The sequence below is a fragment of the Megalops cyprinoides genome, chromosome 2 (genome assembly GCF_013368585.1).
Source record: "Megalops cyprinoides isolate fMegCyp1 chromosome 2, fMegCyp1.pri, whole genome shotgun sequence".
Taxonomy (NCBI): domain Eukaryota; kingdom Metazoa; phylum Chordata; class Actinopteri; order Elopiformes; family Megalopidae; genus Megalops; species Megalops cyprinoides.
This window is the reverse complement of record NC_050584.1, coordinates 32,974,993-32,998,680: the sequence shown is the minus strand read 5'-3', so window position 1 is coordinate 32,998,680 and position 23,688 is coordinate 32,974,993. Positions and strand designations below refer to the sequence as shown.

Below are 23,688 nucleotides of genomic sequence, written 5' to 3'. Positions count from 1 at the left end.
GACTTTGCTACATATATTCACAACTCATGTTTACATATTCATTATACATTATACATACTTTTTTTTTTTTTTGTCTTTGATTAACACTCTGTTCTGTCCTGATAAAACTTTCTGTTCCATCAAATATTTGTTGGATTGCTTACTGATTGTCCAGTTACCCCACAGCCTGACTGACAAGCCATCACTATTCCTTCTGAATGTATGGAGACACGAAGGAGAAGTAGGAAATTCCACTTAACACACAAATGCCTTAAACATTATATAATACTACCTAGGAACCTTTGAAAAACATAATTATGCCTCTAAGCTGCATAACAAGTTGGTAACATTCCACCATTTACTGTTTGGTGTCAGAATGGATCACTCACACATGAACAAAGACAGCTGCTTATGTGAGTGAGACAACATTCTTACTTCTCCCTTGTCATGCAGTGTGCCTCCAATAACTTATGGCTGTTTACAAACAGGAGGATTAATTAACCCACCATTCCTCTCTGCATTGTACAGATTAATAGTGTAGAGCCCATGCTGAAAATCATTACTTTGGCATCCTGAATATTACATTACATTTTACCATTAAGCACCTTACTCAGGAGTATTGCCTGCAGGGCCTGACATGAAATTGGAACCCAAAACCTACTGGTTATAGGTTTATCCCCTTCAGTCTGCTACTGTGCCCTAAATCAATCTAAAAGGCTCACTCTGCTCCTTTTAATACCTTCCTTCAATGTCTCTCGGATGAACCTGTCTAGATATTGGTGTGTGAACAGCTGCCTGTTAAACATGCCATGATGCCTGTTAAATATGCCATTAAGTATGGTTTGTACTATAATAATTACGCAGTTAAAGTAATTTAAAAGTTTATTGTATTTTTTTTGGGAGGGGGGTAACACAACAACAGACCCATGGTGATTCTGTCCTCTCCTAAGGAGAAAGGCAGTACAAACAACAGCAGAACCTGAAACGCTTCCTCAGCCAATCATTTCACAGAAAGTGTGCAGACTCCTTTCAGTTTGCTTCGTTTACCCCAGGCCAGGTACACAGCCCAGGTGGGAAATTAAAAGGCTGTATCACCTGCTGCATAGTGTAAAAAATTAAGTCAACTGGATTGTAGAATATCCTTTTCCTACCATCTCAGGTGCGTCTGTGCTTGCTTATATAGTTAAGATTATTTGTTTATCACTTGATGCTATTCTATATTTACAGGTTCTTTCCAACACTTTCATGTTTTTCTAAGAAAACACACAGCTGCTGATGGATGTCATTTCTTTCTCTTGTTACCATAAGATGTAAAACTGTGCCTAATTAAATAGATGTGGGTTGCAGACGCTTGCCTAGTGGCTTCGTTTTTGTGGATTGCGATAACATTGTGACAAGTAAACGATATGCACATTTTAACATTTTGCACATTTAATATATGTGTTTATGGCTATCAAAGAGAAATGGCAAATGTGGTATATTGCCAAACTCTGTTTCTCACAGTGAACAGCTGCTAAGGTCTGTGAGCTTTTTTACACCATCTGTCTCAGAGTCACCTTATTGAGAAGCAATATAGCTCTGTCAACGTATAAATTTAACATTAAAACATTCCACTCAAAAATACTGTGTTAAATTACTCATGATGTCCTCTATTCCCACTATGTCTAATAGACTAAATTTACGAGAGGTTTTGTTAATACTAAACAGACTGAACTCAAAGTAAATGATTGTCTTAATGAACTGCTGTTGGTTATATTGGTTGGTTATTTGATATTTTTAGTTAGATGATGAATCAGTCTATAAATCAGCTATTTTTGCTGTAGCGTGCACTTGTACGATTCACTGCTACTAGTGAGAGTAAGCGTTCAGTTTCCACTTGAAAAAGAATGCAAAGTTTTAGTTTTCTTTAGGTGGTCTATGCCGCACTCGAAGTCAAAGAACTATCTGCTTTAAATCGACAACTTAATTTGAATACATTGTTTGTCTCCCCTTTGTGAAACGTGCAGGAAAGGCTAACTAGAGGCAAGGCTAATGATGACACAGAGGACTTTGTTTAGCAGAGGTGCGCTTCTGGCACAGCAGGTTGCGTTGGAGTACTCCCAGTCTACCGTAATAGCGCCTTCTTCGTTGACACGCGTCCGTCGAACCATGTCCTCAACGTCCATTCCACCACCAGCATGCCTGCTCAAACCCTTCGAGACTCCCCACCGCTACATGTTCGGACCGGGACCATCCAACGTGCCCCCCCGTATCTTGGCAGCAGGGGGAAGACCAGTTATCGGCCACATGCATCCAGAAATGTTCGAGGTAAGTTGGTGCACATTTCGACAAGGGTACTGTTATTTGCTCAGGCTGTCTGATGACACAATCATTCAGTACAGTCGCTACATTTGATTAAAAATATCGAAACACGTTACGAGAAGGATCGTGGCTATAAAGTCCTGAAAATCTTCATATTTAAAATGCTAAATTATTTGTATTGTGTCAAGCAAACTACTCGTAACATTGTATTGGTTTATAGAAGTTAGTTTCGTTCCGTGGTTGTTTTTTATTTATTTATTTATTTTTTGATAAAATTCCATTAGATTTCCGTTTACAATAAGCTGAATTTTTCTCCGGAGCAAAGGTGAATCCGCAACTCTGTCAAAGTTCAAGTGTCCTGCGCACGTCAATTAACTCACACAGGTGCCGGGTAAATGCACGCATCAGTATGAGACAGAAAAACAGACACCTGCACACTACTTTATGGCTCTCAAAAAAAAAAAAACGATTTTTCTTGGGTATGAATGATCGATCTCTTTGAGCATTCAAATGTTTCCCCTTAATGTCAGGATAGTCACTCCAAATATGTCCAAATATAAGATAAATCATACCCAATAATTATATTTATGAAATAATTCCACTTTGTGTGTGCTTGTGTGGGTGTCTTACAGGTTATGGATCACATTAAAAAGGGAATCCAATATGCGTTCCAGACACAGAACAAAGTGACCATTGCCATGAGCGGTTCTGGACATACTGCCATGGAATGTGCCATTTTCAACACCCTGGAGCCTGGGGACAGTGTCCTTATTGGAGTCAATGGGATATGGGGTGAACGGGCAGCGGAAATCGCAGAAAGGATTGGTATATATTTCTTATATACTCAGCAGTGCGCTTCAGCAAACTGAGCTCAATATCCCTGCAAGATTAGCATGCTGGATTGACTGTGAGATACTACTGGCTATCCACAGGAGATGCTGTGGCATGAACATAATTTGCATGAAATTCTCACTTGTCTCAGTACACTGAAAGTGAGCCTTTACATATTGCTACCTGTCAATACTGTCTTTGGTATGTCTAAAATCTGCACACGGTTTGTGCCTAAAAGATTGTTATTCTAGTAGTGAATGCAGGACAGTGTTTCAACTCAAAGTGGATCTTCAAGTCTACTGCAAAAAGTGTGTGAATTTGATATTCTGTTTTGTGTCATGCACCTGAAAACAGAATGCATTTAAGTTTCATTTCTATAAAATGTCTTTCTAAACATTCCTTTAGGTGCTAAAGTGAACACCATAGTCAAACCCCCTGGTGGTTATTTCACCAATGAAGAAATTGAACAGGTAATGTTTCATCAAGGGCAGTTCTGGTTAAGATGGTATAAACCTCTTTAATGTGGAGAGTAATTACCCGCTACATAACGTTTTTAAGTCCAAAGGCCCCTACCTTTTTCCAAACAAACAGATGTTCTGGACATCTCTTGGCCAGACCCATTAAATCTCTGCATACGAATGGTTGATTCTAGAATAAACAACTACTGGCAAGAAAAGAAGTACGGAAAACAGATGGTGTGTGTGTGTGTGTATAACCAGTCATCTAACCATCTCCCTGCAGGCCCTGGCCAAACACAAGCCTGTGCTCTTCTTCCTCACACACGGAGAGTCCTCGTCTGGGGTTGCTCATCCCATTGATGGCATTGGGGATTTGTGTTTCAAGTTTGCAGCCTTCTCTTACAGTCTCTCACATGGCAGTCACACAAATGTAACCATTAACCAAATGTACACACATGTACTTAACTGACTGTTCTTCTCTCTCAGGCACAACTGTTTGTTCCTAGTAGACTCTGTGGCGTCACTGGGTGGCTTACCACTTTATATGGACAAGCAAGGTATATGTAGGAGAAAGACAACAACAGACTTCATGCTGTGCTTCCCTTTGAAATGGATCCAACATGACCATGTATAAAGGCTAACTGGACTATCCAGTTAATACATCCATTTGTTTGTCTTGCAGGCATTGACATCCTGTATACAGGCTCCCAGAAGGTCCTGAATGCCCCCCCAGGGACTGCACCCATCTCCTTCAGTGAACGTGCATGGTTAGGGTCAATGAATGAGCCACATATTTCCTTTTCTAAATGAGTATGAAATTGTCAGAAATGGATTTGTTAAATATATGGCCATTTCCCTCATGTTGCTTCTTCCCAATCTCCATACAGCAATAAAATCTTCAACAGGAAAACAAAGCCTGTGTCGTATCTCCTGGATATGAGCTGGCTGGCCAATTACTGGGGCTGTGACAGCAAGCCAACAAGAGTGTGAGTCTTCCACTGGCAATCAGACTCATGTTCCAAACCAAAAGCTATGATACAGTTTTCCCAGAAAAACTTTGAGTATTTCTATTAATTATGTCCCACCGGGATTATTCACCCTGTTACCACAACTATTTAGCCTACCAGGCACTTACAACATATAAATACTAATATCCACTGTCTTGATTCAGGGTATGTAATGATTGTGTGGTTTATCTTTTTCCAGATACCACCACACAGGGCCTATATCTGGATTCTTCTCCCTAAGAGAGAGTCTGGCTGTCTTAGCAGAGATGGTGAGGGGATCTCAGTACATCAGAGGTTTGCTATTTCATCCTACAAAACAGAGAACAAGAGCTTATAGCAGCAGATGTTACTTTTGTTCTCTTAAATGCATAAAAAATCATCCTGACATTTAAGTCTCTTCATAACAGAACACACTGATTTGCCATGTTCTGCATTGAAAACCAGATGGTATTAGTTTATGTAGAAGCTACTGTATGTCCACTGCCTCTTGGTGGGGTGATGGATTCAGCCCCTGCTGTCAGCACTTGTGTTTCTTCAATTTCGCAGGGACTGGAGAACTCATGGAGACGCCACAAAGAGGTGGCAGAGTATCTGCATAAGGGCCTGGAGGACATGGGACTAAAGCTGTTTGTACAGGACAAGGTGAGTTGCACACCAAGGAATCACTGGGATGTGGCAAGGAATTCAATCCTGGCCATGACATCACCATGACAGATGTAACCACTCATTATGATTAGCTCATATTAGGCGACTAAAATACTGTAACATATTTATGATATTGTTCGCTGTCTGTATAGTCCACTGCTCAGCCTGAAGAATACTGCTCTCTGATCCTCTGTTGACCTTTCTGAGTCTGATGTATTGGTGTTGGGTGTGTCCAACAGAGTGCGAGGCTGCCGACAGTTACCACGATTGTAGTCCCCGCAGGGTATGACTGGAAGGAGATTGTTGCTTACACTATGAAACACCACAATGTCGAGATTGCTGGAGGCCTGGGGCCCTCTGCGGGCATGGTGAGCGCGCATGCTAGTTCTCTGCTTCCAGAAGTGCAAAGGTGTAGTTTTAGTAACGCACCAATGTTTTTTTAGGTGTGTAATCAGGTTTTAGGTTGTGTGTGTCACAGCAAACCTTTATGCCTCTGGAGGGGATCCCCTAACTCTCCCTTCTGTGCTATGTGCCACAGGTCTTACGTGTGGGGCTGATGGGATGCAACAGCAGCATAGCCAGTGCTGACTTAGTGCTGGCAGCCCTGGGAGATGCGCTCAAGTGCTGCCACAAGAGCAAGGTCTAAGGACTGTCAGGGATTCCAGACTCAGTCATTTTAAGGGCAAAAGGATGAAGATGTTACACACTGAAGATAACATACAGCAGCACTTTGCACAAAAGTGAAATGGTACACCTAACCTGTAAGCAATATTTTCTTGTAAAATGAATAAAGACGATTCTAACAAATGCACATTCTTGTGTTACCTCATGTTTTGTGGATTCACAAATATATTTGATTCAGCATGTCAATGAAAATATCAGTTCGCCAAAAATAAAATAAAGAAAGTAACTTCAGTATCTGAAAACGCACTTCCTCGGATGTGTATATGGGGGTGGAATCAATTTAGTAGGCTAGATTACTGAAGTCGATGTAACACGTCAGTGACTTTTATTACTGGAATCAATTCTAAAATGATTGAAATAAGTCAGATATAATGTCCAGCTCAGTCCGTCAACAGACAATTAACACGTAGGCTACATTGCAGCCCACCAACAAACAGTCGCCTACATCTGCGAGGATCCGCATAAGAGAATGCCCCCTTTAATCTATGTTATACGGTATCCTGACTGAACGTACGTGCACTGATGACCACTCGTAGGCTTGCGACTGCACGGAAATAGGAAATGTTTGCCGTAAACTGACTGGTTTAAAAAGGCGCGGACGTATCAATGTCAGTTTGGTAGATGGTTGTCAAGCAGTCGAATTCTGCACAAATACGGCACAAATAACGTTACAAACAGGTTTCACGCGTAGCTATGTCGTACAGAAGAGGAGCTCTAATAGTGCTTGAAGGAGTGGACAGGGCTGGGAAGACTACACAATGCAAGAAATTGGTCCAGGCGTTAAAAGAAAGTGGGCGACCAGCTGAGATGATGCGATTTCCCGGTAAAATGCAGTTTTATTTTTAGGTAACTCGCTCTCAGCTGCCACGTACAATGTCGGTTTATGCGTAATTTTGGCACTGTTGAATTTCAGTGGAAAGCATCATGTGAAATATAACTGTTACAGTGATTCAGTGGTGGCCACAAAAAGCATAAATACCGATTCACGAATCAGTACCTTGTTGCTCGGTTTATTAGCCTCACTGCGTATCTGCGTTGTCGTTAAGCAAAACGGTTACTGCATATTTGGATATTGCATATCCAGAGCAGTTAAAAAACGAAACGTCAGGGATACATGCTCATAACCAGCTATGAGGTCACCGAGGTCCGGACCTCGGTAATTAAAAAAAAAAAAATCAGTGGTTGAGAACTTCTCCGAGACGAGTGCATGCTTAATTCAGTTTAGAATTGTTATTTAGTGTCCGCTGTGTGTGAGAGTTGTGAGAGAGGACGCGAGCGCAGCCCCTTGCATCATCAGCACTTCCACTGACAGCAGCAATTGTAATTTACGCACGTTGACAGCAGCAGGTGGCTTGTGTGTGAACTGGCAGCATACCATTCGGTAAGACAAAGCAATGCTAGGTATGCCATTATGTGTAAGAAACGTTAAAAACAGTAACCTGGTACAGCGTCTGGAATAAAGGCAATTGTATGAAACATGTTAAATATGCGTACTCTGGCCATGATGAAGGCTAGGCTATTTCTTTCATATCAGTAGGCTAGCTAACGTTTCACACAACGCCATTGATTAAAAAAACTCATGTAGGCGACGCTATCAATAATAGTAGGCCTTCGAAACATTTCAAAGCCAAATTTGGAAATGAATATAAGTGTATAATGACGTTAGCTTGTCATGGTGTTACTCTCAAGCGTTTTTCTTTTATTTTTATAGCTAGCTAAGGTTACAACTCATTACTCACTATTTTTCAAACCCTGGTTATGGCCATGCAGGGATACAGAAAACCTTGTGATTGAGCTAACCTTTGTCATCGGTGTGTCACTTGGATGATGAGCCCATATTGAAATTGCGATATGACATAATGTTGTGGTGACACCATAACACTGGAACGTTAATAATCCCTCCCAAATGTTTGTTCAGACAGAACTACGAAGATAGGTCAGTTGATCAACGCCTACCTAGAGAAGAAGAGCAACTTGGAGGACCACACAGTGCATCTACTCTTCTCAGCTAACCGCTGGGAGCTGGTGTAAGATGACCACAAGTATTACATCCAGGCTGTCCCCACTTGATTGACCAACCTGGTATATAGCTACAAAAGTAAACATGGATGTCGGACCACGTAATGCTTCTTAGATCAGGATTATAGGCAATCTTTATAAGACAATTGGAAAAAGTCACTCCACACAACAATCAAGGAGCCTTGTTACAGCTCCCTCATTCAGCCGACATTGCCAGGTATGTCACATGACAAGTAAGCAAGGCAAGGCTTATGGATAATGCCATGGACAAGGAATCAGTAGCCAAAACAATAAACAAAAGGTAAACCCAGACCCCTGTCATGGCGCACTCATTGAACAAAAACACAGGCTTACTTGAATTGTGTCTGCCTCTCCTCAGGCCGCTGATGAGGCAGAAGCTGGAGCAGGGTGTCACTCTGGTTGTGGACAGGTATGCCTTTTCAGGAGTGGCATTCACAAGTGCTAAGCCGGTGAGTCCTCTGGTTCTATTATTCAGTCCTGGCACTCTAGGTTGTACTCTCGTGTAGCTGCACGATGATAATCACTCCCCGCTGGCCCAGATTAAAGTCGCATACAATATTTAGCTTCACTGTAAGAGTCCATGAGTAACTTATTATCCTACTTATTGTAAGGCTGGGTGAGGTGGAGTGTCTAGAGTGGTTTATGAGCTTTACATGAACATGACAAGGCTCTGTCCTTGTCAGAGGCCAACTTTGAAATTTAAGAACATTGCAGTTGAATATTCAAAGATATTAGAGGAGACAATGGTGAACATATATATCTGTGTTTTCAAGGGCTTCAGTCTGGAATGGTGCATGAATCCAGATGTTGGGTTGCCAAAGCCAGACCTGGTGCTCTTCCTGCAGCTGCACCCTGCAGCAGCTGAACAGCGGGGTGATTTTGGAGCAGAGCGCTACGAGAACAGTGACTTTCAGAAGACTGTGCTCCAGAGATTTGAGCAGCTTATGAGGGACCCTTCCCTGAACTGGCAGGTGAGGAACTTTGATCAAGCCAAGTCAGCACTGTGTGTTTTGCCAGAGCAAAAGCAGCTCCACATTGTAAATAAATTAAAATCAGAATATGCTGACTCACACACTCCAAAGATTCTGTTCATTTTTAATGGCTGATTTGTGACTGGCAATGTCCCCCTTAGGTGATAGATGCTGCCAAAAGCATAGAAGACCTGCACAAAGAAATCAAGACCCACAGTGACACCGCCATCACTATGGCAGAGAGCCAACCAATCAGAGAGTTGTGGAAATGAGGCTCTACAAATCACAGATCCATGCAAATGCAGTTCCAGCAGGGGAAAAAATGGTACGCCTGCTGAGAGAGGATGCTACTGTCGCATGACGTCCAGGAATCTGACGCTTCTGTCCAAGACACTCATGAACTGGTATTTTTTTCCACATGACCATCTGCTTCATTTATGCTCTGCCAAAGGACAAACATAAAATTAGGCAGGTTCAGTGATGATGAAGAGCACTCAAATGTGACACTTGATGCAGTGGAAGGTGCAGGCGATTTGGGTAGGAAGAGTTACATACAAGTTTTGTCAACATCACCATTTCGTCTTGGGTAAAGAGACAGAATGCAGATTAAATGTGCAAGAATGACCAAAAACGTCCGTTAATGATAGGTGTCCACACATTTGCCTTTAGTATCAATCAATGTCTTTATTTTCTTTTGGCTTATTAATGTGTTTTGCATCTATATTCTGTTAGTATATCCAGCTAATGCACAGATATGTAAATAAATAATTTTAAAAGCAACACTGTCTTATTTACAGTACCTCTGTTGGGAATGGAACAAAAACCTGTATAGGAATTTTAAATAAGATGACAGCTCAAACTTTGATTAACAAGATATCCTACACCTGTCTGCTACAGTCATTCATACCTAACAATATACTGACTGCAATCGTCAACCAAATTTTACATTTGATTTTGTCAATACAGACCTGTATTATCAACAAAGTAAGTCATGGCAAAAGTAAACTGTTAAGGGATGAATCCGTTGCCTGATAACAGTTATTGCAGAGGACAGTCATGCTAATTCAGCTTTTAAAACCACCACCTCAAATACTCATTCTAAAGAGCTAAAAATAACACTTGTGTGAACATGGTTTTTTTGCTTTGGACCTCTGCCATGACTGCTAAGGCACTGGCTCCACAGGATACTGCTGTTACAGGACATTTTAATGGGATACAGTGCTGCTGGATTCACACCAACAAGACACAGAGTGCAACTCTTTTGTTCTTTTTAATAGAAAATAAAAACAGAATATATAATGTGCAAATTGTAAACTTAATACAATAAAAATTAACCTAAAAGGCAATGTTAATTCCCCAACAACTTCTGTCAGGAAATTAAAAGTCTTGATAGTGGACATATACGCAGAGTCTGTAGCCAGCTGGAGGAAGCTGTTCTGAAGGTGAGGCTGGATGACTACGCCACGGGTGTGAGATAATCGCCTTTACCCCTCCACTGCTGAAAGTGGCCCTCTACTGTGCCACAGGATGTACTGCTGCTCTCCCTCAGAGGGACAGGATCTCAAATTCCTCGTCCTCTGAGTCAAAGAACCGCTCCAGCCGGTCTGAGTCCGAGAAATCTGGCAGAGGCAAGGTAGCACAGGACAAAATTACACAGTATACCCTGCATGGGAGATCAATATGCCCCAGCAGCTGTAAACGAGGTCAAAGTAAACCATCCATTTCTCTGAAAATAGCATCCACAGTAAATACATTTTCTTGTTTTTTTCACAACAGGGTGACCTTTCCACGAAGGTCCATCATTCACTGCATTTTTAATAGAGAAAATCAAATTCCCCTCTTGTGTGGCCCTGGCTGATTTGAAAGAATGGCCCAATATTATTACTGATTTGATGTACATGGACATCAAAGAACTGATGTCCCCAGAGACCTCCCTCCCCAAGATTGTTGAAGTGTCTCCCGCTGACCTGGAGTGAGATTGAGCACATCAGCATTGATGAGGTGCGATGGCTGACTGTCCACCAGCTCAAACATGGGCAGCCCTTCTCTGCTGCAGGACAACTGGAGGACATGGTACATCTATGTTAATAGTCACAGCTGTGGTAGAACACGCATGCACACCAGGGTTAGCCATCAGACAAAATAACTATATTAACACTCGGCATACCAGTGTTAGCACTGTATATGCACTCTTGTGTTAGCACTCACAAGCATCATCTTGCAGGTACAGCAAGGCAGGGTGAGCAGCACAGATTCACTGAGTCTGGCTCGGTGGCCCAATGCAAAGCAGCATGAAGAAACATGCAGCAATCAGTCTTAATCAGTCATTACCTCTACAAAGTCAGTTGCCACTGGGGTGGCTTATAACCATTTTGGTCTTATGCATATTCATTGCTATTTGGTTGTTTCTCTCCTTGTTCTGGACGGCTTTTTTAGGCCAATTATTCACCAGTAACTGACCCACCTTTCGAATGCGCAGGCACCAGTCATCAAAGTCATCTTCTGTTCTGCAGAAGAAGCCCTGGGGAGAATCAGAACCCTGGTTACCAAAAGTTCTACCCCACACTGTCCATCACAGCAAAATCAAATAAACACAAAGGCTAGGCCAGGTTTATAAGCTCAGATATACTGTGGTGGTGGCTGAAAACTCAAGGACGGTTTTTTACTGTGCAATGACACCATTTATAAGATCAAGTGTACTCTATTACATATTTTATGTAGTTTCCAGCCACCACTTTATATACTGGGCTACTAACTGAAATGCCATATTTCACTCTTTTTTCAAAAATATATTTAACATAAAACCAGTGTTGACTTAAAATAATTAAATTTGAGTTTATGTGTTTCTAAATAAATTATCACAGAATGAAACTTCAATTTGTAATTTAGTAAATTATGAGAATTGGTCAAGGGTCTGTATGTACAGGAGTTAGACAACATAATGGAAATAACAAATAGAAAGGGACTCATATTTTAAGTAAATCAAAAGGAGTTTACATTTTAGTTTCATATTAATGTCAGTATGAATTCCCACTATGTTTCCGCTACAAAAGACATAGTCACCCCATAAGGCATTATGTGAGTTTCTAAAGCAACATAAGAACTGTATCAGATTTTGAAATAGATGGTTCTCAAATTGCAGGTGTGTCACAGACACACCAAAACTACTTATGTCAAAAATCACAGAAATTGTTGGCACACATCAAACAGAGAAAACCTGCATAAGGAAAGAGGAACAGCAGTCACAAGTCAAAGGCCACTGACAGGGATATGCAGTCACTTAACAGGATAGTTACGACAATCCACAAAACGACAACCCCAGAAACTGTCACAGAACTGAATCTACATTTCTATGACCCAGTTTCAATAAAAGCTATGTTGTCAAATTCAGAAAACTGACATTTATGCAAAGGCTGCCATTTGGAAATCACTTGTAACTAAAGTCAATGTACAACAATGAAAAACCTGGTATAAGGACCACAAAACCTGGATATCTGAGCAATGGAAGACAGGTCTGATGAGTTGCTTTTTCCTACATATAGACAGGGTTATGTTTGGAAAAAAAGCAAAGGAAGCCTCAGACCCACATTGTCTGTTCCCAACTGTTAAACGTGGTGCATCTGTTATCTGTATGGTCAGCTATCTTTTGAGAGTCACCGTGTCTGATTATTACTCTGCATGACAGAATTACAGTCAAAAGAATACAAAGCCACTTTAGGTTACTAGGTGCAACCACGGCAAACATTGTTTCCTCAAGACGCTCTGACATTCTAAGACCTATACGCACTGCTAAACAGATACAAGACTGCTTTTAGGAATACCAGGATAAGGTCAAACACCTTCCATGGCCTCTCCAATCACCAAATCTAAAACCCTCTGAACCTTTGAGGAAAGTTACAGAAGAATGCAAAGTACATTGTCACCTCCTCCATCTCTCAAAGAACTGGAGGCTCTCCTTTCTGAAGAATGGTCCAATATCCTACTAGAAACAGTTCTAAACTTGTATAACAACATTCCAAAAAACTGAAGCTGTTCCAAAGGCAAAGGGTGGCCCAACTCCTTGTTAGTTAAAAAAATATTCATATATTGTTTGGTCTTTCCATAATTCTGTATATCCCCTATATCTCCCTTCTTGTACAACCACTGTATGGTGTAACATACCACTGCAATGGAGGGGTCCAGTTCGCAGATATGCATGCGGCAGGGTGGGTGCTGGCAGTGGTAGGTGTCATCAGGGACCTGGCCATCATCACACGGCTCCACTGCAGGCTGAGTGGTGTGGGGGTCCAGATAAATGAGCTCCTCTCCTGGTGGAGTGGGGGGTGGGGGGTTAGACAGACCAGTGCAAACAAGACACTCCTTGTGTATGGATGAACTGTTGGCATACTCATTGCCAGGAATTTTTTCTACATCAGTGGTATGAGGCAATGGTATGAGGTCATGATAAATCAGGCTTCTTTTAACAACAGATTGGTATATCAGGCAAGGTGTTATATACCTATACCTCTTTCCACTCATACTTACCCACAAAGCCAATGAAGTAATGTGCACTATTGGGTTTTCCTCCAATGACTCCTAGAGACTGAGGCAGCATGAAGCATTGCTTGTGTGACACAGAAAAAAAAGAGGTTAAGAGTCTATGCCCACAGGAAGTCATTTACCCCTGGCAGCCTTTGGCTGGATCTGGATTTTTAAGCCACGGCTTTCCAATGTTTCTATCAATGGTTTTGTGTGTGCATACATGTGTGCCTGTGTGACTATGTGCCCTAGGACTACCTTCAATGTCTCAATGTAGGCCTCGTTGATGTCGCTCAAACCCAGCCGTAGGGGGATGAGCAGCACAAGGGGCCTCCAGAGTGCCGTCTCCTCCTCTGCCAGAGCGCAGGCCCCCTCGAGACAGCCATTCAGCTCCTGTCCCACCTCCACACAGGCTGCCCCCGCGAAGTCCAGCCAGGGCATGCACAGCCGCTCTGAGACGTGGAAGGGGCCACCATTAACACGTTTGCAGATCTCCCAAGCCCACCAATGACTTGTGCTTCTTCCCCACACTCAGTCATCCTTAGTATTCTAAACAGTTTCAGGTTGTGGAAGGTAGGAATATGAATATTCAGTGAATATTAAGAAGACTCACTGATTTCCTCAATGACCACTGTGTTGTCCATGGCAACATGCACAGCTAATCGGCTCCAAGTGTCAAACACAGATAGCTTCCTGGGGGAGAGAAACGGGAACATTATCAAACACTCCAACTTGGCCAAGACTTGTCTAAATATCTAAAAAGCTTGTGCATATATTTTATATTTAAGGGAAAATGTTTTTTGGTATTTTTCCTGTTTTTTAAGCTCCCTTTTCTGCAACACCCTCTATATTCCCACAGAAGTACTGTGGTGAGACGAATGCAATCCTCTGATCCTCTCACCTGCAGCCAACAGACACTTTTGACACAGCTTGGGGTGTTCAATCGTGACACATGGTCAAAGCTGAAGGACTCCTACACTTGGAATAACCAGCCAATCCACTCAGGAGCACAGGGAATACCCTTTTGATGTAATTATATGAATGGTTGCTCTGAGCTATGATGCTCTCTAGGCCAAGCAAAGGAGAATAATCTGAACTACTGCACTTACTTGAGGACCTGTGCCACTGTGTTTGGTCCATACCATTGGCCAATGGATTTTCCCTCTCCAACACCCATCTGAGCTGAAGTCAAAAGGAACATCAAGCATCAGAGAATACTCATTCCCTGTGATTAACCACTGCTGGTTAATAACTCTACAGGCCACAGAGCATGGGAGTTACAAATAACAAGTGCTGGCCAACTAAAACCCTGTGATAAAACCTCAATCAATACTATTCAATGAATGTATCAACTGAACTTAGTTCCACTGGAATAATTTCATTTGTATTTAAGAGCCATGAGAAATACTATCTTTGACATTTATTACCAATCTGATGTATGGAGTAGTAGCTGTCTTTCTTGTCGATGAAAGCGTTGAGGATGCTGAAGTACTCTTCTCTCTGTCTCTGTCCTTTTACCCACCTCCAGTCTGAAAAGCCCAAAGACACAATCAATATCACAAACTGATGCAAAGGACCATCTATATGCCTGATAAACTTCAACAAAAGGTTGTTGATATCTTCAATAATTTAGAACAGAAGATTCTTGTGAAATAATACATTGCACGTTAAATGGACATATGAACAGTAACTTTGCCTATCAGTTGTTCCTCTACAAATGGGGGCCATACCTGAATAATTATGTCAGTAATAAGCAGGGATGTCACCAAGTATATGGTCAGGTCTAACATACACCTGTTAAGCAAGGCTAGCATTAGATTAAGAAAATTAAGAAAATAAAGAGCTGCGCTGTGAACTTCTCAGAGGCTACTTTCAATTGGTGAGGAGACAGACCTCGGCCTAGGTGCCTGCAGACCAGGGCCTCGGCTAAGATCATCTGCCCACATCGTAGCATGCAGCCCCAGCCAGTGTCAGATGTGGGCCCCGTTCCTCCTGCAGCAAGACAACCCATAAGCTACTTATATTACATTTTCAGAGGGCAGGCGCTTCATCAAGTCCATCAGTGTACATTTCAGACCAGTACTTTCTAAAACTGCATGCTGTAGATAACCAAAAGACAACTGCATCCATTTAATCATGTCAAAGTATGACTCAAAACATTAATGTCATACCTAATAAATATATAAATCATAGCCACTTTCACATATATGTGTTTGTATGTATATATTGAACAATAGTGTAGATACTGAGCATCAAAAGAAACATCACTATTTATGCATGAACATTTTCAGAAAAATAAAGCACACACCCTTGGACACTTATGAAATGGTTTTGGCTTCAATTAGAGGATCATTAATGACTGACCATGACGTACTGGATTGACTTTGCTTGTTACACAAGCATGACAGCGCCTCATTAATCAGAGAGGTGAATGGGCATGAGTGGTCTGATTTTAAATTCTGAAGGTCTAGCCTGTTGAAAGCGGAGAGAGACAAGCCGCATGCCAATGTGCCCTTTTTATCACGATAAAAATGTCTTTGTGCAATGCCTATGTGGGAGTCTGGACTGAGTCAGCACACTGTACCTCACCATCTGGAGTGTTTACAGCCACCAGTATCTAACCTGGCAAAGCATTACAGCCAAAAACAGTTTGTCAATTTAAAGGCTATAACCCATGGGATTATGAGTCCCAGCAGCTAGCCAAAAACTGAGATGTTATGACCCACCATTTTAGTCTGCCATAGAATTTGCACTGCCTGGTGTTCTGCTAATGCCTCTCTAACTAATACGGTTGTGCTTATGCAACAGCTCAACTCACTCCAGCATATATGGCCAGCTGTGAATGATCCTTTGAGAGCTTATAATAGCCATTATTGGCTGTTCACAAAATACCATAGTGATTGTTGCAGGTCATGGTAATTTTCAAGAAAACCAGAGCAAATCCATTGGTTTACACCAGAGGAATACAAGTATTCACGTCAGAGCTAAATTCCGTATCACAGCAAGGTGACAGAAATGACATAAGTTACCAACTGAAGCTTCATAGATATGAAGCTATCAATGATGGCAGCGCCAAAGAGGGTGTTCACCTTAGAGGAGGCGGTTGTAAAGTGCTGCAATTCTTAATCAAGAATCCAGTGACACTGCAGAGGAATCAGATGAGGATGTCTTTCTGAGTGAAATTAGGGAAATAAAGATGACTGTAAAAACAAATACTGTATTAGCTGTTGTCTAGCTGATTGTGACAATTACCTGGCTGCAGCAAGTTAGATACATCTAGATTTGATGATTATGATGTCTAAAAAACTGTTTCAGTAGCTACCTGGCTCACAAAGAATAGCCTCTTTACAAAACAAAGTCATCACCATAAATGCTAGCCAAAATTTAATACTGGATGTTGACTGTGAGGAAAACATTTACAGATGAACATAAGCTAGTGATGTGACTGAAATTTTAGCTTCCTTGCCTGCGCTATTTTTAAAATACTGTATATGTGATATTGTGCACATTTAAGTGGAAAAATTGTGTATCATTGTCATCTTTTAAAAATAAAATATCAAGCCATAACACATTTTCTTTGTTCACATCTCATTTCGTTTGACCGAAATGCTGGTGAAATATCTGTGTCTAAACAAACAAACAGCAAAGACAAACAAAGTAGGCATGAAGAGTGGTCTGACTTTCTTCTGATGCTCAGTATGTTTTAAAATACATGTGCTTCATTTCACAGTTGGGCCTACACCACAATCAAATGTTTCCATACAAAATTGGTTATAATAAATAGCTGGACCCTGATAACATCCTCATTGCTATGCAGACACAATTGATAATATCAACAGAATTAATAGAAAGTAGAAATCAATATAAAGTAGAAAAGGAATTAATTTCTGACAATTAAAGTACAACCTACCTACCCACTATAATACTGTTCTTAACTGTAAGTAACAAATTTAGGCAAGTCTTTGATTCTTCACAATATTTTTCATTTAAGTCACCACCAAACATATGATGATGTGCAGGCAGCATAAAAGGAAAAATGAATTAAAATCTAATACTCAAATTTATGGATTTAGCACTTATGCTGACTACCCCTTTAATTGACACTTTTTTCTGACATATTTCTATTAAAGCATTTAACATTTTGTTAAGTACCAGTATGCTCCCAATTGGCCCATGTCTGAGACAGGATGTTGAGTCACTCACCAATGGGCTGAAAGTTCTTTCTGTAAGTGAACCACAAGCGGGATGCAACATCAGACAGAATCTCATCCTTCTCTAAAAAACAGACACATACACAATCACACATATACAATCAGTGGCAAATAGATGGTGAATACTTTTGTGTCAGTATAACTCAGTATAAGAGTACATGTTTACACTAAAAGCTACACCTACTAGTCAAATACAGGTCAGCACCATAACGGGAGCTAACAAAAGCAACAATATAATTTCAGACTTAATAAACAGTCCTTGCTGGAATCTTTGACAGAATCCATTCTGATTGTATCAGGACCTTCTATGAGGAATGCCAACAGCATCTACGTTTTCTGAAGAACCTGCTTCGTCAATGTCTACTATATAATCCAAAAATTCTTTCTAATGAAGCATTCAGTGGGTGCATATTCATCACATTGTTGAATATATTATCAGACACATATTTTGCCAAAGTTGCCAGACAAAGCTGGGTTGTGAAATGGCAAGGCCCTCCCTGTTCCGTTTCACACAGAATGACCTAGCACCCAATTGGGCACACTTAAGAATTACATCATGTTCTACTGATTTTATTCAATTTGAAAACCTTGCACCGCATTTCACAGTTCTGCCCACACATTCTCTTAAATATTGGCTTGACCGTGAATATTGAAAGAATTTTCTACTTCCCATTTCAGTGTATTTGAACACAAAGAGTTAACAAATTGTGTGTCCAGGCCTACATAGTAATTCTTTATATTTACAATTGGTCTACTGATCAGAGAACAAAAGGTAGGGACATTGGGACGATGCAATGTAATATTACCATCCTATTCTACTTAAATGCCATCTCACAATAAACTAGTATACCATCTAAACAACCTCTTTTCAATACAGCCTGGTCTAGTTACACCCTGGAGAATATTTCTTCCTGAACACCTTTACCTGTTAGTGCACTGAACTCCCTCCCCAAAATCCACACTGGCTCTGCAGTCTCGGGGAAATCCTCAAACTCTCCGAAACGCAGTGTGTCGTATGTAAGAGTAGCTGAAATAGCAAATGGAGAGGCAGGATTTACAGCATCTTATTCACAATGTTACAGTTAAGGAATAAATCAAGACCCCCATCTGAACGGTTCACACTGAATTCAGAAGCAACTGTTTATTTACTTTCTCCATTATCATGTGCATGAAACAATAAATACGGCATTGAATTTAGAAAGGTTACAATAATTAATAGTCTTGCCAGTCCTCTATCAAAAGCAGTTACCATATAATACGGAGATGTCTAAAAAAAAAAAAAAAAACTAACACTAAATCTAAGTTTATCTAAGATCCTTCTCGCTTGACAGCACATCTTGCAAAAAATAAAATAAAAGGGAGTTGGGGAGGGAGCGGTTCAAAAGTGAGAATAACGGATCATAATATACCGCGGGGCATCAAAAGTTTATGTAAAAACACTTGTTGCAAAGCAAATAATATATTTTGTCATATAAACTACCTACTGTATCAACAAAAACAAAACAAGCAAGGCGGAGAAGTCGTTTCTAAGATGGAAACTGACCTCAATACTTCAGACCAATCCAAGCCATTTATCGCATGAACCTGCTGGTTACCTAACTTGATATATTTTGTAACAAGTTAAGAAGGTTGAATGTGATATGTGACCTGCGAGAGGACGCCAAGCTTCAGCTGTGTCATGGAGCAAGCTAGTCGGCTAGCTACTAGTATGACGTTTATGAACACGATCTGTTGACCGGAAAACTGATGAATCGGCTGGGCCGGTGACGACACACCTCCGTCAAGGACACATGTCGTCAGTGGCATTCACCCTTGCCTTTACATCAGTGAATAAGCCTTCATTTAGGTAAATATACATCTGAGCCCACCTAGCTAGTTAGCTAAAAATAAACTGAGATCATTTATCTAGCTGCTACCTTCATACGTTAGCTACAAATGTGACTGACATTAAAATGTGCATATACCCCGAAATCAGGATTTTCAGACACAGATACCTAAGGAGCAAACATTGGTGTTTTTATTTGATAAGTAAATAGAAAACGCAGCAAAATCCTATGGAATCTGTCTTACCTGCATCCATCCCGTCAGTGACTCACCCTACCCTGTTAGGAGAACAATGCAAACATAATGTAGCCAATAGGCAGCACGGTTTAGCACAGATTTGATAATCCGATGACGAAGGAGGCGGGGCTACTTTTACATTTTCCAATCATAACCTTCATTTGGGCGGAACCTACACTTTCTAGCCAATGGAAATACTGAGCAGTGGTGACACACCATTACGCGTGTACAGAACAAACGCAGGAGAACGGTTAGTAAACAGGAAGTTCTCAAGAAATTTATGGGGCACCATAGTGTCCCATGACTAGTTATAGTATCTGTTTACTGGAGCCTCTATTGCGAAAATGTTGACCAGGGCGAAAAACTGAATGACAGCTGGATGAAATGTATAGGGAGGAGACATTTTAAATATTGCACGATTGCCTTTGTTGGTTTGTTGATGGTGCTTAAACTAACTAGCATGTAACTCGGTAACTTACCTCTTCTACTTGTTCTTATTTCACATTTATTTAACTTTCATTTGTCGCAATGTAAACTGCGCTTTACCATACTTGCCATCTCGTTTTCAAACAAAGTGCAATTTTGGGAGCCACTTACACCGAAGCTAGACAGGTTCCTCACCATCATCCTTTCTTCGCACGTAGTTAGCTAGCTGGATAACTTTAGCTCTAAAACTCGACTTACGATCGTCACGTACAGTCAAGGCCTGCTATTTACCCTGATGGGCATGTAAAATGAGCAGAAATCGTTGACAAATAAATTGGACATTTAACCGCAGACCTTAAGTAACTATTGTCAGCTAGCTATGAATAGTCATTAGTTATTTTAATGAACTTCTTTAATGAATAATTTTCAGTAAGACGTTGTACAATTGTTCATAAAAGTAAAGATATCATCATGAGGTATGTTGAGTACAAAGCAAAAACAATACAGGAAAACAAAGGCAAGGGAAGAGGTAGGTTGTTAGGTCACAAATGTTTATTACTAAAATTCGTGAATATCATTTAAGATTCTGGGCGTTCTTTGTTGACTCCTTTACATGTTATTCAGAGAGGTATATTTTGCATTCAGACATGAGGTGGTTAACTTCTTATTATTAAAAGACTAACTAAAACAATCTGATGGACTGTTTCAAAGTGAAAGAGTTTCAATTCAAAGAATATTACGCATCATGACTCAGCAAGCACCCATGTAGGGGTGCAGTCTGCGTTAGACGTATTGATCTTATTCAGACAGTAGATGGCGGTACTATTTAAGGAAAATGCCACGTCTGCTCAAAGGGATGTCTACTGGATTGTTTTGTGCCTTGCCTTTAAAAGGAAATGGCGATGAAAATACACTACTCACAAAAATTTAGGGATATTTGGCTTTCGGGGGAAATTTTAGGATGAACCTAAAATGCACTATAACCTTTACAGGTGAACTTAATTTGACCTTCTCTAAACTTTTGAATGCACATGTCCAACTGTTGAATGTTTCAGTACTTTTTGCACAACTTGCTGTTCTCTAACAAGGAGCTGAATGGCAAAATTCACAACAGGTGTTTGATCCATGAATCAACCAATAAATTTCCTGGTTCAATTAGAATTGGTATTTAAACAGTCCTCTACATCATGCTGTTCACATTTTGACATCATGAGACCAAGACGACACCTAACACTTGATCAACAGTACCACACCATTGCGAGGCTTCAAACAAGATGTTCTCAGAGGGAAGTGGCCACTAACCTTAGAGTGTCACAGAGTGTCATCAGCAGGTTGCAACAGAGATACAGAGAGACTGGAAGAGTCACAGAAAGACATAGAAGTGGACGTCCTTTGGCCACATCCCACACTGATGACCGCTTCATTGTGAACAGTGCCCTGCGGAACCGGATGATGAATGCCACTCAACTCCAGGCACATTTAAGGGAGGTGAGAGGCACCCAAGTGTCACGTCAGACCATTCGAAAACCGTTTACATCAGCGTGGTCTGCGTGCTAGACGACCTGCAAGGGTACCTGACCACACCACCAGGCATCATCTTGCATGGGCCAGGGAGCATTTACGCTGGACGAGGGACCAGTGGGCCTCAGTGCTGTTCTCTGATGAAAGTCGATTCACGTTGAGCAGAAATGATGGCCGCCAATGATGTTGGAGACGTCAAGGAGAGCGCTATGCATCAGCCACTGTTGTCACCAGACGAGCCTTTGGTGGTGGTGGTGTTACAGTGTGGGCAGGTGTGTCTAGTCAATACAGAACTGCCCTACACTTTGTGAATGGTACAGTGACAAGCCCATACTACCTGAATAACATCATTAATCCAGTCATTGTGCCCCTGCATGAACAACACAGGCCTAATTTCATCTTCATGGACAACAATGCTCCAGCATCATTAGGGAATGGCTGCTGGAGACTGGGATACCTCAAATGGAGTGGCCTGCACTTTCTCCAGACCTGAATCCCATAGAAAACCTATGGGATCAGCTGAGTTGCCGTGTAGAGGCTCGTAACTCTGTACCCCAGAACCTCAATGACCTGAGGGCCGCCCTTCAAGAAGAGTGGGATGCCATGCCTCAGCAGACAATAAGTCAACTTGTGAACAGCATGAGACGTCGTTGTCAAGCTGTAATTGATGCTCAAGGGCACATGACAAGTTATTGAGACATTGACATTTTTTGTTGTGGTATACCCACCACTGTTGTGGGCTTATGTTTCAATAAATTGCTTGAGATGAGGAAATCACCATTGCATGCTTCTTCTTAAATGCCCTACTTTCATGATATAATATCACTGTAGCGTGAACTTGTAGCGTAGTGTATATGTTGTTTAGTGCAAGTCGAAGATTTACATTTCTAAAGTGTTCAAGATATGTGGCTTGCTTTAGCCCTGTGGATATCCCTCGAAGGTTGTGTGGAGAAACCAAGTTTGCTGACAGAAGGTAGTAATGAGGATTTCAAACTTGTTTTATTAACAATTTCTTACATCTCAAAGATTCTTCTGAAAAGACCCATTTGTAAGCTCTTTGTAAGGGACTGATATTAATTTTTTGTATTTCATTTTAACGTGGCAAAGCAGTGCAACACAGTCCATCAATTAAATCAAGTGGTAGGACAGCCAGGCATCTCAAACCCCATGATGGGTGGAGCTGTCAGGTGAGCTGTCAGTTGCTGACTCAAGAAGCAAACCACTGTGCTCTCTATAGCAACACAATGTGATTGGTTCAACTCACTGGGTCACTGACTCTTCAACTTTGGCATCAACCTGACAACTGAACTTTTCATATTTTTCTACTATGTTGTACTGTACATCCCCTCCTGTTAAGTCATCTTCTCATGTCACCTCTTTTCACTTCACAGTTGCCTGAGCTTCTTTCCACCACAGACATTTCCTTCGACATCCTTGAAGCTGCATTTACTTATTTTTCCTCAAATACACTTTAATTTTAAAACCAACATAGGACCTCCATGAATTAAGTCATGTGTACTCATACATTGTAGCATGAGTACACTCCCAATCTTCACTACTACAAAATACCCTTCTTGCAATGAGCTTGTCTATGTGGGCTATCTTCATGCTGAATTGCCTGGTGTATTAATTTGGGGGCATACCAGAGAAGCTTACGCTGACGACTGTCAAGGGTTTCCATAGCAATGATTTTGCTATCCTCCTTAGGAGGAAGGCACATAAAATTCTTTCCACTGAAGGCACAGCAAAGCTGCCTTTCACCTGAATCAATCCTCTTATAAATTTATTACCTGCATGTGTGAGTAGAAAAATTACAACAGCATTTACATCAATATTGAATTCTTAGTCTTCTGGGGGTTTTTTAATTTTCTTTTTTAAGATACTCAATACTTGAGTGAAACTTACCACACTACAGATGTAGGATTTGGGCCAGAATGGTTTTGGTTGGTTTTTTCTGTCTAATTCTATGTTTCTTTGTGATCCCTGGGTTGTTCTCACATGAAGTAGATTTGGTGTTGATTTTTTTCCCCCCAGA

At 41.0% G+C, this 23,688-nt stretch overlaps 3 protein-coding genes across 8 annotated transcripts; 2 read left to right on the top strand and 1 right to left on the bottom strand.

Annotated features, from left to right (window-relative positions):
- The first annotated feature begins 966 nt into the window (after positions 1-966).
- On the top strand, positions 967-6,026 carry agxta (alanine--glyoxylate and serine--pyruvate aminotransferase a). The gene is made up of 12 exons (XM_036521450.1): positions 967-1,138; positions 1,986-2,286; positions 2,913-3,105; positions 3,517-3,581; positions 3,853-3,953; positions 4,056-4,126; positions 4,252-4,336; positions 4,457-4,555; positions 4,776-4,845; positions 5,123-5,218; positions 5,461-5,589; positions 5,760-6,026. Exons 2-12 carry the CDS (start codon positions 2,011-2,013, stop codon positions 5,865-5,867), a joined length of 1,293 nt encoding a protein of 430 aa, XP_036377343.1. The 5' UTR covers positions 967-1,138; positions 1,986-2,010; the 3' UTR covers positions 5,868-6,026.
- A 422-nt stretch (positions 6,027-6,448) lies between these two features.
- On the top strand, positions 6,449-9,696 carry dtymk (deoxythymidylate kinase (thymidylate kinase)). The gene is made up of 5 exons (XM_036521777.1): positions 6,449-6,728; positions 7,824-7,932; positions 8,304-8,394; positions 8,719-8,916; positions 9,078-9,696. The coding sequence occupies exons 1-5, from the start codon at positions 6,599-6,601 to the stop codon at positions 9,186-9,188; spliced, it is 639 nt and encodes a 212-aa protein (XP_036377670.1). The 5' UTR covers positions 6,449-6,598; the 3' UTR covers positions 9,189-9,696.
- A 73-nt stretch (positions 9,697-9,769) lies between these two features.
- atg4b (autophagy related 4B, cysteine peptidase) lies at positions 9,770-19,769 on the bottom strand. 6 transcript variants are annotated; one of them, XM_036521773.1, is made up of 14 exons: positions 19,189-19,261; positions 18,571-18,672; positions 17,638-17,657; positions 16,524-16,577; positions 15,328-15,426; positions 14,862-14,963; positions 14,544-14,616; positions 14,048-14,127; positions 13,693-13,886; positions 13,441-13,519; positions 13,078-13,223; positions 11,381-11,437; positions 10,884-10,977; positions 9,770-10,535 (listed from the first exon to the last, which is right to left on the bottom strand). In XM_036521773.1, the coding sequence occupies exons 5-14, from the start codon at positions 15,386-15,388 to the stop codon at positions 10,462-10,464; spliced, it is 960 nt and encodes a 319-aa protein (XP_036377666.1). In that variant the 5' UTR covers positions 15,389-15,426; positions 16,524-16,577; positions 17,638-17,657; positions 18,571-18,672; positions 19,189-19,261; the 3' UTR covers positions 9,770-10,461. The 6 variants fall into 6 exon arrangements, with proteins under 6 accessions (XP_036377666.1, XP_036377669.1, XP_036377664.1 ...); XM_036521776.1 differs by lacking the exon at positions 19,189-19,261 and adding an exon at positions 19,130-19,156; XM_036521771.1 differs by lacking the exons at positions 16,524-16,577; positions 19,189-19,261 and adding an exon at positions 19,716-19,769 and having other exon boundaries at positions 17,638-17,709.
- Positions 19,770-23,688: the final 3,919 nt, after the last annotated feature.

Coding starts and splice junctions, on each gene's coding strand:
- atg4b (XM_036521771.1), bottom strand. Junction 14,964..15,327: donor CTGCAGGCACCTAGGCCGAG/GTCTGTCTCCTC, acceptor TGGGCTTTTCAG/ACTGGAGGTGGGTAAAAGGA. Junction 14,617..14,861: donor CTACTCCATACATCAGATTG/GTAATAAATGTC, acceptor TTTTGACTTCAG/CTCAGATGGGTGTTGGAGAG.
- agxta (XM_036521450.1), top strand. CDS start 2,011: ATGATGACACAGAGGACTTTGTTTAGCAGAGGTGCGCTTCTGGCACAG. Junction 3,106..3,516: donor GGAAATCGCAGAAAGGATTG/GTATATATTTCT, acceptor ACATTCCTTTAG/GTGCTAAAGTGAACACCATA. Junction 4,337..4,456: donor TCCTTCAGTGAACGTGCATG/GTTAGGGTCAAT, acceptor ATCTCCATACAG/CAATAAAATCTTCAACAGGA.
- dtymk (XM_036521777.1), top strand. CDS start 6,599: ATGTCGTACAGAAGAGGAGCTCTAATAGTGCTTGAAGGAGTGGACAGG. Junction 6,729..7,823: donor TGAGATGATGCGATTTCCCG/GTAAAATGCAGT, acceptor ATGTTTGTTCAG/ACAGAACTACGAAGATAGGT. Junction 7,933..8,303: donor GCTAACCGCTGGGAGCTGGT/GTAAGATGACCA, acceptor GCCTCTCCTCAG/GCCGCTGATGAGGCAGAAGC.